Source organism: Physeter macrocephalus, chromosome 19, assembly GCF_002837175.3.
Source record: "Physeter macrocephalus isolate SW-GA chromosome 19, ASM283717v5, whole genome shotgun sequence".
Taxonomy (NCBI): domain Eukaryota; kingdom Metazoa; phylum Chordata; class Mammalia; order Artiodactyla; family Physeteridae; genus Physeter; species Physeter macrocephalus.
This window is the reverse complement of record NC_041232.1, coordinates 11,274,370-11,293,993: the sequence shown is the minus strand read 5'-3', so window position 1 is coordinate 11,293,993 and position 19,624 is coordinate 11,274,370. Positions and strand designations below refer to the sequence as shown.

The 19,624-nt window shown below is 44.2% G+C and overlaps 1 protein-coding gene and 1 long non-coding RNA gene across 4 annotated transcripts in view; both read right to left on the bottom strand.

Moving 5' to 3' along the window:
- The window catches only part of PTPN11 (protein tyrosine phosphatase non-receptor type 11), an 83,355-nt gene that overhangs the window by 9,931 nt on the left and 53,800 nt on the right, over positions 1-19,624 (bottom strand). The window contains exons 10-14 of one of the 3 annotated variants that reach the window (XM_028480690.2): positions 13,110-13,241; positions 8,851-9,017; positions 7,870-7,937; positions 7,219-7,370; positions 5,006-5,142 (exon numbers count right to left, since the gene is read on the bottom strand). In XM_028480690.2, the coding sequence (XP_028336491.1) occupies positions 5,098-5,142; positions 7,219-7,370; positions 7,870-7,937; positions 8,851-9,017; positions 13,110-13,241 (564 nt within the window). In that variant the 3' untranslated portion in view covers positions 5,006-5,097. Of the gene's footprint in view, positions 1-5,005; positions 5,143-7,218; positions 7,371-7,869; positions 7,938-8,850; positions 9,018-13,109; positions 13,242-19,624 lie in introns of those variants that run through there. The other 2 variants (XM_024121107.3, XM_024121108.3) reach the window with 2 other exon arrangements.
- On the bottom strand, positions 3,370-3,798 carry LOC129391606 (uncharacterized). Its single transcript, XR_008616032.1, has 2 exons — positions 3,668-3,798; positions 3,370-3,479 (listed from the first exon to the last, which is right to left on the bottom strand). It is a non-coding gene; the product is annotated as an uncharacterized lncRNA (long non-coding RNA).

Here is a 19,624-nt window from a genome sequence, read left to right as displayed (position 1 = left end):
ATGCCGTGGAGCGGCTGGGCCCGTGAGCCATGGCCACTGAGCCTGCGCGTCCAGAGCCTGTGCTCCGCAACGGGAGAGGCCACAATGGTGAGAGGCCTGTGTACCGCAAAAAAAAAAAAAGAATATGCCTGGATTGGATCTCCAGACAGAAAAAGTCAGTCACATATAAGGGGGGATAATCAAATTGACTTTAGACTCCAACACAGCCACTAATTCCAAAAAATCCTGTGGGGAAAAAAAAAACCCAAGAATCTTATACCCTTCTAAGTTACCCTTTAGATATAAAACCAATGTTCGGACATTTTTAAGCATGTAAAAACTTAGAATGCAATTATCTTAAAAAAAAAACAAAACAGCTAGTAATGAAATCTAGCCAACAGAGATAAATCAAAATCAAAACAAAGAATTAAGAGAAACAGAAACCATGATAAAAGGACTAGAGTTTTGATCTAAATACAGCACTAACACAGAACTGTCATAATTATAGATATAAATGTCATAAACCATGACAAAAATCAGGAGATAAAAGAAAAATGTGCTAATTCTCTTTCAGAGTTAAATATCAATTATTATTACAGTAAAAACAGTTAAAATTTTCTAAGCACTGGCTTTGTGTCAGACACTATTTGAATATATTATCTCATTTTAATCCTCATAACAACCTTTTGAAATAGATACTATTATTAGCCCTATTTTTTATTTATGTTATTTATTTATTTATTTTGGCCACGCCAAATGGCACGGGGGATCTTGGTTCCCCTACCAGGGATCGAACCCGCGCTCCCTGCAGTGGAAGCGTGGAGTCTTGACCACTGGACCACCAGGGAAGTCCCAGCCCTATTTAACAGATGAGGAAGTGGTGTGCAATTTCTAGTCATAACCTTAAAACAGGGGTTGGCAAACTAATGGCCTATGGGACAAATCTAGCCCAGACCTTTTGCAAGGCTTTTAAGAATAGTTACTTCATCACAAGTTTAATAGTTTTTAAAGGGTTGTAAAAAAAGAGAGAGTATGCAACAGAGACCATATGCAACTGGGAAGCCTAAGAGACTCACTGTCTGACCCTCAACAGAGAAAGTCTGACTCCTACATTAACAGGCAGCTGCTTGCCCTCCACTTCCTCCTACTCTCTGCAACCATGTGGAAAAGGAAACATCCTAAAGGACAGTAGAGGGACAAGACCGAATGTACCTGGGTCCCTGGATGAACCTAGGTCCCTGCCCTATATCCTCTGATCCCCAAATTGCCTACCAGCTTGGACTTTTCTGTAGAGAAATAAGCTTCTATCTTGTTTAAGGCACTATTATTCAGCCTCTGTTAAAACAGCCAAACCAAGTTATTATAAATTGCAGTCATTACAGAACTTATAGTCTAGGGAAGAAATTGCAAAAAAGAAATCCAAGGAGAAAACGTTTCATTGAGTCTATATAGTATTTGAATTTTTTTGAACTGGTTTTAAAAATTTAAAGTCCTTGTGAATAATCACCTCTGAATAGCAGCCACACACTTTTTAGCACTGAAATGCTGACTTACATAAGAAGTAATTTTTTTAAAGATACAATATAATTTAAAATTAAATATTAGCTGGAAGAATTGACAGAGAACATCACTTACTTAAAAGTTTTAAAATCCTAACTCATTTTTTAAATAAAAAATTTAAATATACAATAAATAAGCTGAAGCATAAAGATGCTTTCTACTCAACTTTTTAAAAAATTGTGGTGTAAAATAAAACACATGAGATATATCCTCTTAACAAAACGTTATGTGTACAGTATAATATTGTTAACCACCTGCTATTGGTGTACAGCAGATCTCTAGAACCTGTTCATCTTGCATGACTGAAACTCCATCCCCCCATTTCTTTCTCCCTCCTACACACTTGCTTGAAAATCAAAATCAATATTTCTACATGAAGTGATGACAAAAGAATTTTCCAACGAGGAATAATTAATGCAAATGGAACAGGAATTATTTTTTTAAATCATAGCAGCTCGAGGAATAACATAAAAATGCTGGAGCTTTTTAGCTTATTTTGGAAAAACAAGAAATAAAACTGATTCACAAGTCAGATGGGTTTGTTTCTCGGAACCATGACAGCCCAGGCTGTCTTATAGATCAAGAAAAATTCCCAGGGGGTAGGGGCTGTTTTATTTCATTTTGTTTTGTTTTGCTTTGGGGAGTGGAGGGAAATTTATTTCAGAGGAGGTCTAAAAAATGATCTGAAATTGATCTATCCTCCACTGGAATTCAATGACTTAGCATGGTTACCAAGTCTCTTGCAATGTTTATAATAAATCTTACAGTCTTGTCAACTGACACACAGACAAGGTTGAAAGGAGGAACCAACCATGAGGCTCTAAAATCATCTGGTATTAACTATCTCTCCACGTGAGTAACCCCAGTTACGTTCTTAAACCTTAAATTACAAAAGAGCCCAAAAGCCCAGAGCAGGGAGAGGGTAAAATGAAAATGCTCTTGTCTAAGTTATGGAGCAACAAGACGATGCACCCAGGGTCCTCTGGGCTCAAAAGTCAGGATTACAAACACCCTGACTCCTTCCACATCTAACCACAGAATCTTACTGGTTCTACTCTCCCTGGGCTCACTATCAGCCCCTGCTATCCTGTCCAAACCACCATCGGTTCTCACTGACGCTGGTCTCCCTGCAGCTGCTCAAGCCTCGTGCCCACCCAGTCTTCCCTCTCAAGCCAGGGCCCTCTTTTTAAAATGACAATCTCTTTTTTTTCATAAATTTATTTATTATTTATTTATTTATTTTTGGCTGCGTTGGGTCTTCGTTGCTGCGCAGGGGTTTTCTCTAGTTGTGGCAAGTGGGGGCTACTCTTCGTTGAGCTGCACAGGCTTCTCATTGCAGTGGCTTCTCTTGTTGCGGAGCATGGACTCTAGGTGCGTGGGTTTCAGTAACTGCGGCACGCGGGCTCAGTAGTTGTGGCACACGGGCTTAGCTGCTCCACGGCATGTGGGATCTTCCTGGAGCAGGGATCGAACCTATGTCCCCTGCATTGGCAGGGGGATTCTTAACCACTGTGCCACCAGGGAAGACCCGAGGATCTTTTTATGTCACTCCCCTGCTTCAAAATCCTCAGTGATTTCCCATTTTCCTTAGGATAAAGTTTTAAATCCTCAGTATGGCCTGCAAGACCCACCCCCTTGAAATCTGGCCTTTGCTGACTTTTCTAATCTCACCCAACACGCCCCACGCTCTCCCTCTAACTCCTTCTACTCCATCATACGGATTTATTTCCATTTCAGGAACATGACTACTTAAATTTGAGGATCTGGCACAGTGCCTGGCACATAATACAACTGACTTTAATTAATGCAGGAATGAATAAACAAATGAACAAATGTGAAAACACCTTTTTATTGAACCAAGGAGATTATGGAAGATATGTGAAGAAGCACAAGGCTAGGGAAACAAATAAAATAGGAAAAATGGAGGCATGGCCTCATGCCTATATTTGTGTATACACACACACACACACACACACACACACACACACACACATATATATATGGAGAGAGAGAGAGAGAGAGAGAGAGAGAGAGAGAGAGAGATTATATAGAGAGAGCTGGACAAGAGGAGTAATTACTTTGCTAATTAGCAATTCAAAGAATATTATACCAGTAAAAACAAACATACCCAGTATCCAGATCTTGGCTTTGAAATACCACTCTTCAATAAGAAGAATCAGGACTCCTTAGAAAAATGGCTGGGAAAGTACAAGATGAACCTAGATCATCTTGTGGTGTCAAAAAGAGTAAGGAAGTAATCAAAAATGGGAAGAGAGAGAGAGAGAGAGAGAGAGAGAGAGAGAGAGGGATTATATAGAGAGAGCTGGACAAGAGGAGTAATTACTTTGCTAATTAGCAATTCAAAGAATATTATACCAGTAAAAACAAACATACCCAGTATCCAGATCTTGGCTTTGAAATACCACTCTTCAATAAGAAGAATCAGGACTCCTTAGAAAAATGGCTGGGAAAGTACAAGATGAACCTAGATCATCTTGTGGTGTCAAAAAGAGTAAGGAAGTAATCAAAAATGGGAACATATCAAAAAAACACAGGAACCAACTTGAAAAGGTTCCCACTAGGCAAATTTTGGACAGTTTAAGCAACAGAATAAGTAACAGTAATGGACTATAACCCATTCTGACATAAATAAATAAATGAATAAATAAATAAGGGAGATGGGAAAGCTTTTCCTTATAGTAGGCTTCCATCTAATAAATGAAAAGGGAATGGTGGAAAGAGAAAATCACCATTGGGCAAATGTCACAGTGGTCATTTTTCCTGGCAAGAATTGTGAATGAATATAAAACTGGTAGGCAAAAAGTATGATGAAAAATTGTTCATTTATATAGTTTCTTGTATCTACCTATAAGATATTAATTAAAAAGGGAAAGACAGCAACTTAACAGTGGAGAAATCAGACAGACAACACCTTAATCAAGTGATCAAAGTTAACACCGCCCTTGGTTTGTTTTGGAGTGAAACAAACCAAGAGGGAGCTCATGATGTGATGCACCAGGAAGGACACAGCATCACTTCTGCGACCGTCCTGTCAAAAATGTATGACCTGAATCTCATCAAGAGAACACATCATCCAAATCCAAACTGAGGAGCATTCTACCAAGCAACTGGTCTGAACTCTTCAAAAGTGTCAAGGTCATGAAAGATAAAGATTGAATACTGCTCCAGATTAAAGGAGACTAAAAATACATGACAACTAAATGCACCACGTGACCCTGAACCACACGAAGGATACTAGTAGGACAAATTGGCAAAATCTGAACACGGTCTATAGATTCGAAAATAGTTACTATATCAGTGCTAATTTCCTGATTTTGATAACTTTACTATGGTTATATAAGAGAATGTCCTTATTTCTAGCAAATACACATCAGAGTATTTGGAGGCAAAGGGACATTAATGTTTGCAACCTACAAACATTTCATTTAAAAAATTATATAGGTATATATAAAGTTATTTATATATGTGTGTGTGTATATATACATATGGAGAGAGAGAGAGAATATGAACCAGTGATAAAGTAAATGTGTTAAAATGTTAACAGTCGGAAAGGTGGGTGAAGGGAATTCCATTATACTGTTTCTGCAAATAAAAAAAAAAATTGTTTTAATTCTAAAATGGAAGTTAACAAAAGAAATCTACTTCCAAGTAAACAGCAGAGTGTGAGAAGATCCATTTATAAAGAGCTGAGAATTTTCTCACTCTTGCTCATTTGCATTTCCTCTAGATTCCCACCTCTGTTTTGCATTTCCTCCTTCCAATGCTGTCTGTTTCTCTACTGCCTTTTCTTTTTTTCATTTATCCCTCTGTAGCACATTCTTCCACTCCCAAAGGTCCTTAATGCTTCATAATTTTGGAAATGACTGTATTTCAAAATAATTAATTATCCTAAATGAGTTTTGTTCTTTTGCTTAATTTAAAAATCAGGTGGTTTTAATGTTCTTAAGTCTGCCACTTAAACCTTCTGCTAAAATAAAGTACTTCTTACTTTACCACTAAATCAAGTAGCAAGTTCCTACACTGAATCAAACAATACAATGCAGAAAACAACATATCACGGGATCTAATTTTTAAAAATAAACATAATCTAAGCCTACATATATTTAGGCTACATAAATCCAAAGGCTCATATACCAAATAGTAGTTCATGTGCTGACACATATTGGCACCAAAAAAGTATTGGCTGAGTGGATGAATGCATGCATGCATTCTAGTACTCTTGGGATGGGATTACCAGGGACATTCAGTTTCTGTGGTCTACATTCTGTAGACTACATTCTGTCTACATTCTACCTCTCCTACCCCTCACCTCCAATAAAAGAGCAGCAATAAAGGTTTTTTGGTTTTTTTTTTTAAGTAGTTCCTAAATCCAAATTACAACTTCAAATTCAGGGTCAGAGGGACCATATATGGTAATGGGAAGATCTGAAGCGCCAGAAAAGCTGGGAGGGAAAGTCCCTAAATTCTCCAAAACAAGAAGAAAAACCAAAGCTTCTGAGTGAAACAGAGAGCGTTCCCCCCAGCTTTTCTGAACAAGACTACATTATGTTCTTCAAGATAGTCCCAAATAACTTCCCATTTGTACCAACTGTACTATACTCTCTTGTATTTATTAGGAGTCCTTCTCTTTGGGCAACTTTATGCTTTAAGTATTCCTGGCCCAAATTAATATAACTGGAAGACAAATATAAAATAGCCTACAGTAACCATCTATAACAGTTCATAGCACTTACAATAACACAAAGTCAGACTTAAAGCAGTAAAGTTCAAAACCAGTAGCTTGTTAACTATTTGACGGTACCTTTCTATACACACACTGCTTCTGAAGATGTTTTTGTATAAGGAAACAATCTAGTGAGTATTTCTGTGTGGACTGAGAACCTACTAAACTAACTAACTTTGGCTAACCACACTTTGATAACGTGGCTGCTATGCTGCTAGGCTAGAAATCTTTCAATTAGGTGGCAGGTCCTATTTTGAAAAGCTGAGTTTTCTGGAAGGCAATAAACAGGATAAAGCAGGCAAATACTGTTGATGTTTAGACACTATCCAGTCTGCAGCACAGCAATGGGGCTGGGGCTGGGGCTGGCGAGGGAGATAAACCTAAGCTCCCAAAAGAGCAGTCTCCTCAATCCTCTTTAACTCAGCTGTGTGTCTGTTATGAATAGCTTCCAATGGAAAGGCACCAATGCCACATTGTTCTTCATTATGCATGGCTTATTAAAATTGAAATTTTACTGTTTCCAACTCGACCAAATTGGTGGTTCAATGTGCTATTAAGAGTGAGGTGTTCATTTAAGAGATGGAATCAGGATGAATATCACCTGGACCAAAAGTGGAACAGGCTGGAAACTTTGAGGCTTTGTGTTCTAAGCTTGCCATGTGAGCCTGGGAAAATCCCAATTTTTCTGTGGCTGTTTCCCCAATCTGTCAGGCCTGGTGCCCCTTCCTGAGCTACTCCATACTGAAAAATCAGAGCTGTGAAGTAGGGAATAATTCGTTTCCAGAGAGGCCCTTCCTGGTTGGGAACTTGTTTCTCCTTTTCAAAGAAAGACAGCTGTCTATCAGAGCCTGTCCTTTTGCATGGAAGGAGAGCATATCCAAGCTGCCCAGATAAAAACACTGAAAATCCACACTCCAGCCTTCTAGGCTTGGTACCTGCTCTTCTTCAATCCTGCGCTGTAGTGTTTCAATATAATGCTGGACAGCCATATAGATGAATCGGTACTGTGCTTCTGTCTGGACCATCCCTGACCTCTGAGACCGCACCATCTGAATGGTTTTGGGAACGTCAATGTCACAGTCGACACCTACAAAGCAAGCACCATGGAGTATCAGGACAAACTGCAGAGACGATGTGAAGTGGTTTAATGCACAACTGTTAGCAGACTCAGAGATAAAGCAAATTTAGTCTTTAATGTTCTAACCGAACATGTTCCAAGGGCTACAGCACTGGCCTTCTGACCAATACCTAGGATCCTAGAAGATTACAGCGTAAAGGGTCAGCAGTGAGGGGTCCCTCACGTTCCAACAGCACCGTCCCCTACCATCAGCAAGGATTAGGCAGCTGCATGTTCAACAAAAGACCAGAGCAGTGGTACCCACAGCTCCTAGGCTTTGTTTTATGCCCAAAGCTCAAACAGCATCACTTCTGTTCTCTGGCAAACATACTGAAAGCTGAAGTCTCCAGCCTAGATTTTTGTGAAAATATTTTAACTTCAATTCTCTTCTACAGGCTATTTTCACTAGCACTTTCCTTTCATAAACTGAAAACAGGAACCGTAGCTTCTTGTCCTCCAGATGACCTACCTTTCTCTCTGATGATGTCAATAAGAATATCAATCACAATGAACGTCCCTGTTCGGCCAATTCCAGCACTGTGGGCAGAAGGATGAAAAGCGAGGACAACGGAGTCATTCATGAGGGTTTTATACACAAAACAAAGCTATTAACATTAACAGAAACAATGTCTGCTCTTGGGAGTGTTTATAAGATTGTGTATTTATATTTGCAAATATATTAGCAAAGAGCACAGGGCTTTGGACTCAGTTCATCCTACACTTGGAGCCCAGCTTCTCCAGCACAATGTGCCTGAGGCAACTCCCTTAACCTCTCTGACCCTCAGTTTCCTCATCTGTGAAATGGGTTGTTGTGAGGATCAAATATGAGTAATGGATGAAAAGCACTGAGCTCAGATGCTGGTATAGAGCAAGTGCTCAATAAAAAGGAGCTTTTAAAGAACTGAATAAATAACGTTTCACACACATCTACTTGCATGTGAAAGAGATTTAGGAAACCAAACTTTCCCCAGTATAATCATGAAACCTAAGCTTGGGCACCAGCAGCCTGAGAACTCTGGTGCAGAGGCCATGGGCCTGTTTTCTAGAAGCCTGGATGGGGAGCGGTCTGAATCTTCTGAAGCAAACAAGTATATTGTCAGGGGAAAAAAATATACCTTATTTCCGTGGAAAAAGAGAACAGAAGCACAATCAAAGAGATGAATCCTAAATTATTATATTAACAAAGAAAACCAAGCAAACATTACCAGACTAAGGGCTCCTTGAGAATAAGGACTGTGTTTACCACCCTGTGCCCCACCACCCCCAGGTACACGGTGGTCCCGTAGGATCTAGAAGAAATGTACTTTGGGTCAAAGTGGTCCCTTAATGCCTCAAACAGAGAGGAAATTTTTCCCTCAGTTAAAAAGCTGGGGATGGGCAGGTAAAAACAAGCCCCCTGGGCGTCAGGACACGGGACAGGCAGTGTCCTAGAGGTGGAAGGGTTGGTCACCTGCAGTGAACCACCACAGGCCCCGCGTCCATGATGCTCTCCTGCTTATGGTGGACCTCCTCCAGGAAGTCCAGCACGCCCCCGGGGTCACTGGGCACTCCGTGGTCCGGCCAGGTCCGAAAGTGGTATTGCCAGACCGTTCTCTCCGTATTCCCCTGGAGTAGAGCCAAGAAAAACCAGAAAAGAATTAAATAAATCAAGGGGTTGAGGACTCGTCCGGTCCCCATCTTTCCCAGATCCTACATGAGCCAGGGGACCGCGCCCGCACAGAGGCTCCTCACACACTGTTTACGGGTCCCCTGCACGAGTTTCCCAGATCCCTCCTCCTTCTGGGTCTGGCTGAGCAATCCTGGAGGCAACCCTTGGCCTCTGTCATAAGAACCAAGATGTCTTGTATGGCTATTTGTCCTTCAGGAAACTACAGCCCGAATCAGTCTCTGAATCCTCAGCCAGGGGCAGACGAGGTCCCTGATCCTCCTCATCCAAGGGCAGCTCTACCTGGGAGGCAACTGAGGCCTCTGGGACTCAGGGCTCTCCTCCCACCAGATGAGAAAACGGGTATGCCCTCAAGCACTTGTTCCTCTTTGTCTTTTTGTACCTCGCTCTCCTCCCCTCCCCCAACACACACTTTTATTATAATATGATATTGAAAACTCTGTTTGGTGCAAAGCAGATAAGAAGACAGGCTTTGCAGTCAGATGAGTGGATTTAGGCCCAAATTTCAGGATTCACACTCACTGCGGCCCCTGGACATCTCTAAGCCTCAACTTCTTCATTTGCCGATGGAGATAAGACTCTCTCAGTCACAATACCATCGCGAGGACTAAACAACGTCAATTAAACACACAGCCACTGCGCAGTAGACAGTGAAGAGACTCAGTACACTGGTGCTCTTCTGAGGACTGACATTAATAAAGGTCAACAAGGGTACCAAGACCACAAAAAACCAAAAAGCATCATGTTCTGGGTCTACCCAGATTAGATCATTGTAACAGCACTATTCGTCACTACATCTTCTTTCTACATATCTGGAGACAATCCAAGCTAAGTAACATTTTTAAAGGGAATTTTAAAAAAGAGAGAGAGAGTAACTAGACCAGTGTTCACCACCAGTAACCTTCAGAACATCCAGGGAATCTGAACCACAATCAAGATCCTTTCTTGAATTACGTGCATTTAATTTGCTGAGTCAGAAAAAGATTTTTCTGGATGTTACCAGTGAGCTCAAAATCAGGGGACTACCGGGGTCACAGAAAGGACAGGGAACGAGAGAGATCCAGCGCCCAGAGCATCCTTGCTCCTCCTCCTTTGTAAGTGGCCACTGAGGTCTCTGCTCCCACCCCTCCTTCCCAGGCAATTAGGAGGCTTAACTGAGGTCATGTGATAGCACTTTAGAAAACATGGAACGAGCTCTATAAAGAAGCCGATAATCTGTGACCAGCAATTCTGGAGAAACGATCGGTCCCACGTCAGCACCTGCATCCGAGGGTGCAAAACACAAACCCAAACGCCAACATTTCCCGTACCTGCTCCTCCCAAATCTCCGATAACAAGAAGATGGATGGTTTATCACTAAAACTGAAGAAAAATCCACCTGCTACTGAGAAACACCTGACAATGAGAAGATGGGTAGTTTATCACTAAACCTGAAGAAGAACCTATCTGGAATCTTTGTCTGATGTCCTCTAAATCTCTTTCTCATTTCTGCTTGACAACTGCTATCTCAGTCTCTGCAATCGATTGAACCTCCACCCTCTCCCCACAACCGCACCCCCGCTGACATCAGAAGTTTGACATCCCACCCTGGACCACAACTGCCGAGGCTTCCAGCTCACTTCAGTCCCCCGACCACCTCATGGAACTCACCAGACCACTGAGCCCCTCCTCCACCCTCCGCCTGCCTCCTCCTGCCCTTGGCTGCTGGCTTGCCCAGCTCAGATTCCACGCACTCTCCTGACAGCCACTCTCCATCACAGACCTCCACTCCCTCCACCCTCTCTCCATCCACTGCACACACAAACACACACACCCCGCCCCGCCCCAGCAAAGCCCCAAGCCTGGACGAACCTAACCACCCACTTTCTCTGTTTTGTACCCAAGGAACAGAGTGTCCTTGGAGAAAACTCACACCAGGTGACTGGTATCACTGAATGTTCATCTTCACCACCTCAGTGGGCACTCAGCACTGCCCAGAAATGTACTGGATTTCTTGCTTTGCTACACAATGACTATTTCATCCTTTCCCCACTTTCCTCAAGCATTTCGCCTCTTCTTATTCCCTCTGAATGGCAATGGATGGCCTTGCCTCAGGCCTGATAGAGAATTTAGAGCCAATCCCTGTCAGCTCCCCTCCCTGTATCTGTGGCCACCTTCTCCTCTTTCCCTCCTGTGGCCAAGAAGTCCTATCCCCATCAATCAAAACCAACCCATCCACGATGCTCTAGATCCCATCCCCCTCCTCGTCCAGCCTCCACCCTTGCCTCCCCGGCATCCTCGCCTTGGCGTCTCAAACTTTACGTGTCCAGCAGGTTGCGCTTCATCCTCCCTCCCTCCTCAAATCTGCTGCAGCCCTCGCCCCTCGTTCACGCCATCATCAAATCCCTTCACATTTACATCCGCAATTATCTCCAGTTGGTCCCCTTCTTTCCATTGCCCCTACCATCTTTTACCCAAATGATTCAAGCCCTACCATCCTGTACATCTTCCAGCTTTTCAGACCTCTGCCACAGTGCCACCGTCCACTCAGACTCAAACCCCTACGATGTCTGATTCCTCCTCCTCCTCCAATAGCCAAACTATCCCTACACACCCTGCAGACTTCACCCCCCCAAGGGGTCTCTCACATCCCTCGCTTCTCTTCTAGAGTTTATTCTGGCATTTTATATCATATTCATTTCCAAAGGAAGGAAAAAGAAGCAAAACGTGGAGAGAGGCCATCAGAACTAGACCTCTGCGGAGCCCTCCTGGTTACAGGCGTCCTGGCCACTGGAGTCCCTCCATCCCACTCCTCCCTCGGGGGGCTGTAAGACACCTTCCTGGCACCTGTCTCCTCCACACGTGTCCACTTGGCACAAGAACCGTCACGGGTCCTACACCAGCCAATGAATAAAATTTACATTTCTTTTTTTTTGGGGGGGGGGGGGTGCCATGCCTGCGGCATGTGGGATCTTAGTTCCCCAACCAGGGATCGAACCCGGGCCCTCTACAATGGAAGCACAGAGTCCTAACCCCTGGACCAAAAGAGAAGTCCCTAAAATTTACATTTCTTCTCATGAGAGTTAAGGCTCTTCCCAACTTGGTCCCAACCTCTCTTGACCCAAGTTTACTCCCTCAATTCCCCACTTGCCTTCATTCCCTGTAAACCCCATTTCCTTGACGTTGGCACTTCAGAACCCTGGCTGACAAAGACACTTCATCTGGGAGGCCCTCCCTCCACCATCTTCTCCCACAGAGACCCTGACCTAAAGGCCCACCCTCTTCTGAGACGGTCTCCCTGATGCCCCGGCCGGAAGGAAGCCCAGCCTCGGCAGAACCCCAGCACCTTAGACGGGTGCGACAGCCGGTGTCTGCTCGACAGCACAGGACTTTGTATATGTGGCTTCTCTCGGCTACATGACTGCAATTCCCTGAGGACAAAGGCTATTTCGCTTACCTTTGTGTCCCCAAAGGACCTTGAAAAAGTAAGCCCCTCTCACCATGAAATTAAAATGAATCCAAATCTTGTTGGATTCAAAGTTAGTCACCCCAGGGACAAACCTGAACTACAAGCAATTAAAAGCTGATGCCATGGAATTTGGTCACTGAATAGGCCTCAGGGCCTTTGCACTCGCTGCTCCCTCTGCTTAGAACACTCCTCTCCTGACCCTCTGGATGCTGCTCCACCTTCAGGTCTCAGCATGCGTGGCACCCCCTCAGAGAGGCCCTCCCTGTTTACTCCATCTCGGGTACCCAGTCACTCTCTAACATACCATCCTGTGGCTTTCACAGCTGGAGCACAATCGGAAAGCTTAGTTGGTTATTTACTCCTTAACCTTCTACCTCCCTAGGCTCTGTGGGGGCAGGGACTGTGCCGGTCTGGTTTGTGATGTATCGGTAGTACCTTGACGGTGCCTGGCACATAGAAGGCACCTGATAGATGGATGTTATTCAATGAGTGAACGAATGCCTGAAGGTATGCAGACAGGAGTAACCGCACGACCCTGGATTAGCGCACACCATGCACAGTTACCAAAGTCTCTAAAGTACGACAATATACTTACTTGTCCAACCTTCGAAAGTTTAAGTTCTCTTAACGTATAGTCATGAGCAGCACTTTCCTTGACGTTCCTAACGCGCATGACCCCGTATTCTTTTAGCGCATACTCATCAGGCCAGTATTTGACACATTTACTCTGGAAGGGATCAGAGAAAAGACAGTTAATCTCTGTGAACTCTGACATGAAAGGCGAAACCAAAAGAAAACCAACGTTCAAGTCTTCCTTGATGACCACTAACATGAAAATGGCCTGTCTGGTATCTAACTGTTGGGTTTTGAAAGAAGGAAAGAAGAATTCAAAAAGAAAAGCAGGTGTGTGGAGAACCAGGGAGAAGTGGGAAGAGAAAGCCGCTACTGCAAAATTGTCTAATTTAAGCCACAGGTCCAAGGAGAGTCAGTGTTTGTTTATTTCTCTCTAAAGAACCAAAGAGGCAGAAAGAAGGGGACTACCCAGTATGAGGGTGCTGTCTAGCATGCACTCAGTTCTGAATTCCAGAGATCTGCCAGTCACTCTGAAGGGAAGGCAAGCAGGGGCTCTGGAGGTGGATGGGCTGCCCAACGAGCCAGACTGTCTGGTCCATTTCCGTGCCAGTGTAGGAGGTCTCCCCGCCTTATCTAACCCAAGTGTGAATAACTCCAGCACAGAAAGGCAGCTGATGGGGTTTTGAACCAGCTGCTTTTTCTATATCCAGATCCATCTGATACCTGCTGCACACGTCACCTTCGCTTAACTGGGTGCCTGGGACGCCAAGCCTGCAATAGCTGCTGGCTTCAGAGCAGGCAGATTGGAGAATATGGCACCAAGGGAATCATTCTGGCTGCCAAAGAGGAAGATATTTTGCTCAATGAGAGATGAGTCTGCATATATTTGATGATGTGTCCTGGGCAGAGAATGCCTTTGTGTCTTGTTTTTTCCTGGGAGCAGTCACCCACACCACTCACTTTCAACAACAACCAAGACACAAATATCAGCAAGAGAAATCTACCTTGTACATTAGGAAGACAGAGAAATTCACTGTTATAAAACAAGAAATCAGAGAGCAGCTGCAGACATCCCCACAGTCAATGACTGAGGGAAAGAAAAAAAACATGGCAGGAGGAAAGGTCAACAGAAGAATTAATGGACAGTGTTTACTTTTCTGCTTAGCATGGCTTATGTGGTCTTTTTTTTTTTTTTTTTTTTTTTTGCGGTACGCAGGCCTCTCACTGCTGTGGCCTCTCCCGTTGCGGAGCACAGGCTCCGGACGCGCAGGCTCAGCGGCCATGGCTCACGGGCCCAGCCGCTCCGCGGCATGTGGGATCCTCCCAGACCGGGGCACGAACCCGTCCAGGTTCGTGAGGACTCTCAACGAACGAACTCAAGTGGTAGAGGCGGACTCTCAACGACTGCGCCACCAGGGAAGCCCCGTCTTTTATGTATTATTATGAATTCAGCTTTCCCCCCACGAGTCTGTAGATCCAAAAACCTCTTTGACAGATTTGACACAATTTTTATTATCCCCAAATAAACACTTTGACTATTAAATGTATGCAACGCTGTCACTCTCTAATCAATTCTGAGGACTGCTGGTCGCTCAAAAGAAGACAAATTAAATCACAACTCCTAACGTTGTAGCTGACTCTGCATGTCGGCAATCTACTGTGCCCTCCTCCCAGTTTCCCAAACTGATGTAAACGTTGGCAAACAAATTCTCAAATGTGAGTGCTAATACTTTAGCTTTTAAATTAAAGCCCAGGAATCAAAGGGAATTCAGAGTCTGGTTTTTCTTCTGTGCACTGGAGGGGATAACAAGTGAACAAGTTACCAGAAACGCTCGCGGGGAGACTGAAAGCCCATTATGTCCTCCTCTCCAGCAGCAGAGTACAGAGGAAGAATGAGAAAACAGACAAAGGCTGGGAGAAGGAGGTAAGGAGCGGGGGGCAGAGTGACTTGGCCCAATGTCTGTCTATTCTAGGAGCTTCTGGCAGCTCTTCTGAGAAGGACCAATCCTGATCCCTCTGAAGTGACCCAAGAACCCTCTCTTCACAGCTCTCAAGTCCTCTGAGAACAGGTGGCCTCCTACAACTGCAATCAGGCAACAGGCAGGATGGAGGGCTCAGTTTTCCTTTCTATACTTAGAGCAGGTGACACTCACCTGAAGCAGAAACTATGAAGACATTTTAACTTGACCATTAATTCAAGAACATCTACTGTTACTGCAGGCAGCTGCTAGCGGAAGCCTTTGTTTCACAATGACCAGACCTGGCCTCAGAGGTATTCAGAAGTGTAACTAGCAGTACAACAATGAAAACCTTACAAAACCACACTGCCCTTCACAACTGATATGAAAATTACATTAGAAGGGCTAAAATCCAAAATCACCCATCTGTCTTTTTATAGGGTATGACTGCTACATTCCATACAACTTTTACATAAACCAGTTAAAGTATATCTAAAAAAAAAGAACTTTGACTAGAACACAAACAAAAACAGAGAAATCTTCCATATTAAAAAATAATCCACAATGGATGGGTTCACTTTGGGATAACACATAGAGCTGTCACTCAGTGAGATTTGTCTGCTTCTCTATAGGTGTGGGATGTTATAATTTTTAAAAACCTGAAGTGTCATGAAGAGTGCAGGGAGATGGGTACTAGGCATATGCTGCTTGGGGGGAGCGTACACTGGGACAACCACTCTAGAGGGTAGTTGGCACAATTTATTAAAATTTACAACATGCAAAAGCAAAAACACTAAATAAGAAAAAATTAAAAATTTTCAAAAAAGGAAAAAAAAAGAAAAATTTAAAAAAATTTTTAAAAATTTATGACATGTACACCCCCTATGACCTAGAAATTCTTCTTGACATCTAACCTAGAAAAACACTTGCCACATACAAAAGCAAGAACAAGATTGTTCACTTCAGCACTGTTTATAAGAGCAATAACTGAAACATTTAAATGCCTCATATATGATGGTTAAACAAATGGTGGTACATCCATACCATGGAATACCATGCGATTACTAAAAAGAATGAGATAGGCCAATATGTATTAACAGAAGAAGTCAGAACATATATTTAGTGGGGAGAAAAAAAAACAAGATACACAATAAAGTTACTGTATGACAGCACCTTTTCATACAGTACTTGTCTGAAAATAGCACTATATACTTCTATAGGTGCATGTATGTACGTAAATACATGTACATGTGCAAATGTCAGGATAATGCCTATTATACACATGCATATGCAAATGCCAAGAAGACAGTGTAGAAGAATACACATCAAACTGATAAGAGGGTTTATGTTGGAGGCGGGAACAACTGGGTGGACAAGGGATGGTGACAAAGGTAATTTTAATTGTAAGGAGTTTGAATGTTTATCTGAATATATTGTCTGGATAGTTCAAATTAATATTTTATTTTATTTCATTTATTTATTTTTTTTTTGCAGCATGCGGGCCTCTCACTGTTGTGGCCTCTCCCGCCACGGAGCGCAGGCTCTGGACACGCAGGCTCAGCGGCCATGGCTCACGGGCCTAGCCGCTCCGCGGCATGTGGGATCTTCCCGGACCGGACCGTGGCACGAACCCGCGTCCCCTGCATCGGCAGGCAGACTCTCAACCACTGCGCCACCAGGGAAGCCCAAATTAATATTTTAAATGCTTAGAAGTCCTGAGTATAGTTCAAATGACAAGTGAAATCAATGTTTATTGATTAGTCCTCTAATCCCCTGAAGGTACCAGACAGGCCTTCTTACACTCCCTTTATGACCTGTGCTTCTGGACACAATGGGGCAGCAGGGACTGGATTTACTCTCCTACCCTAAACCACTAAAATGGAAAAATGAAATGACATATATAATAAGATTAGTAACAAGGACACTTAAAAATTATTATAAATATATTCCATATGTTCAAAAGGTACAGTAAATGATGGACATGTTAAGAAGAGAGACATAGGATATATTAAAAAGACTCAAATAAGAGAAGAGCTGGGAAGATGGTGGAAGAGTAAGACACGGAGATCACCTTCCTCCCCACATATACATCAGAAATACATCTACACGTGGAACAACTCCTACAGAACACGCACTGAACGCTGGCAGAAGACCTCAGACCTCCCAACAGGCAAGAAACTCCCGACGTACCTGGGTAGGGCAAAAGAAAAAAGAATAAACAGAGACAAAAGAATAGGGACAGGACCTGCAACAGTGGGAGAGAGCTGTGAAGGAGGAAACGTTTCCACACACTAGAAGCCCCTTCGTGGGCAGAGACTACGGGTGGCGGCGGGGGGAAGCTTCAGAACCACGGAGGAGAGCGCAGCAACAGGGGTGCGGAGGGCAAAGCTCAGAGATTCCCGCACAGAGGATCAGTGCCGACCAGCACTCACCAGCCCGAGAGGCTTGTCTGCTCACCCGCCGGGACGGGCGGGGGCTGGGGCTGAGGCTCGGGCTTCGGTCGGATAGCAGGAAGAGGACTGTCGGTGCGAACACAGACTGAAGGGGTTAGTGCGCCACGGCTAGCCGGGAGGGAGTCCGGGAAAAACTCGGTACCTGCCGAAAAGGCAAGAGACTTTTTCTTCCCTCTCTATTTCCTGGTGCGCGAGGAGAGGGGATTAAGAGCGCTGCTTAAAGGAGCTCCAGAGACAGGCGCAGGCCGCGGCTATCAGCGCGGACCCCAGAGACGGGCATGAGACGCTAAGCCGCTGCTGCCGCCACCAACAAGCCTGTGTGTGAGCGCACAAGTCACTCTCCACACTGCCTCTCCCGGGAGCCTGTGCAGCCCGCCACTGCCAGGGTCCCGTGATCGAGGGACAACTTAACCGGGAGAACACACGGCGTGCCTCAGGCTGGTGCAACGTCACGCCGGCCTCTGCCGCTGCAGGCTCGCCCCGCACTCCATGCCCCTCCCTCCCCGCGGCCTGAGTGAGCCAGAGCCCCCGAATCAGCTGCTCCTTTAACCCCATCCTGTCTGAGCAAAGACCAGACGCCCTCCGGCGACCTATACGCAGAGGCGGGGCCAAATCCAAAGCTGAACCCGGAGCTGTGGGAACAAAGAAGAGAAAGGGAAATTTCTCCCAGCAGCCTCAGGAGCAGTGGATTAAATCTCCACAATAAACTTCATGTACCCTGCATCGATGGAAAACTGAATAGACAACGAATCATCCCAAATTGACAAGGTGGACTTTGAGAGCAAGATATTTTTTCCCCTTTTCCTCTTTTTGTGTGTATGTGTATGCTTCTGTGTGAGATTTCGTCTGTATAGCTTTGCTTTCACCGTTTGTCCTAGGGTTCTGTCCATCCATCCTTTTTTTTTTTTTAACTTAAAATTTTTTTTTCTTATTATTTTTAATTTTAATAACTTTATTTTATCTCACTTTATTTTATTTTATCCTCTCTCTCTCTCTCTCTCTCTTTCTACTTTTCCTCCCTTTTATTCTGAGCCATGTGGATGAAAGGCTCTTGGTGCTGCAGCCAGAAGTCAGTGCTGTGCCTCTGAGGTGGGAGAGCCAACTTCACGACACTGGTCCACAAGAGACCTCCCAGCTCCATGTAATATCAAACGGCGAAAATCTCCCAGAGATCTCAATCTCAACACCAGCACCCAGCTTCACTCAACGACCAGCAAGCTACAGTGCTGGATACCCTATGGCAAACAACTAGCAAGACAGGAACACAACCCCACCCATTAGCAGAGAGGCTGCCTAAAAACATAATAAGGCCACAGACACCCCAAAACACAACACCAGACATGGACCTGCCCACCAGAAAGACAAGATCCAGCCTCATCCACCAGAACACAGGCACTAGTCCCCTCAACCAGGAAGCCTACACAACCCACTGAACCAACTTTAGCCACTGGGGACAGACACCAAAAACAACAGGAACTACAAACCTGCAGCCCATACAGGATAAATCCAAGGAGAAACACGCGAAGACACATATTAATCAAACTATCAAAAATTAAATACAAAGAAAACGTATTAAAAGCAGCAAGGGAAAAACAACAAATAACACACACGGGAATCCTCATAAGGTTAACAGCTGGTCTTTCAGCAGAAACTCTGCAAGCCAGAAGGGAGTGGCAGGACATATTTAAAGTGATGAAGGAGAAAAACCTACAACCAAGATTACTCTACGGGCTTCCCTGGTGGCGCAGTGGTTGAGAGTCCGCCTGCCGATGCAGGGGACACGGGTTCATGCCCCGGTCCGGAAAGATCCCACATGCCGCGGAGCGGCTAGGTCCGTAAGCAATGGCTGCTGAGCCTGCGCATCCGGAGCCTGTGCTGTGCAACGGAAGAGGCCACAAGAGTGAGAGGCCTGCGTACCGCAAAAAAAAAAAAAGATTACTCTACCCAGCAAGGATCTCATTCAGATTTGATGGAGAAATTAAAACCTTTACAAACAAGCAAAAGCTGAGAGAGTTCAGCACCACCAAACCAGCTTTACAACAAATGCTAAAGGAACTTCTCTAGGCAAGAAACACAAGAGAAGGAAAAGACCTACAAGAACAAACCCGAAACAATTAAGTAAATGG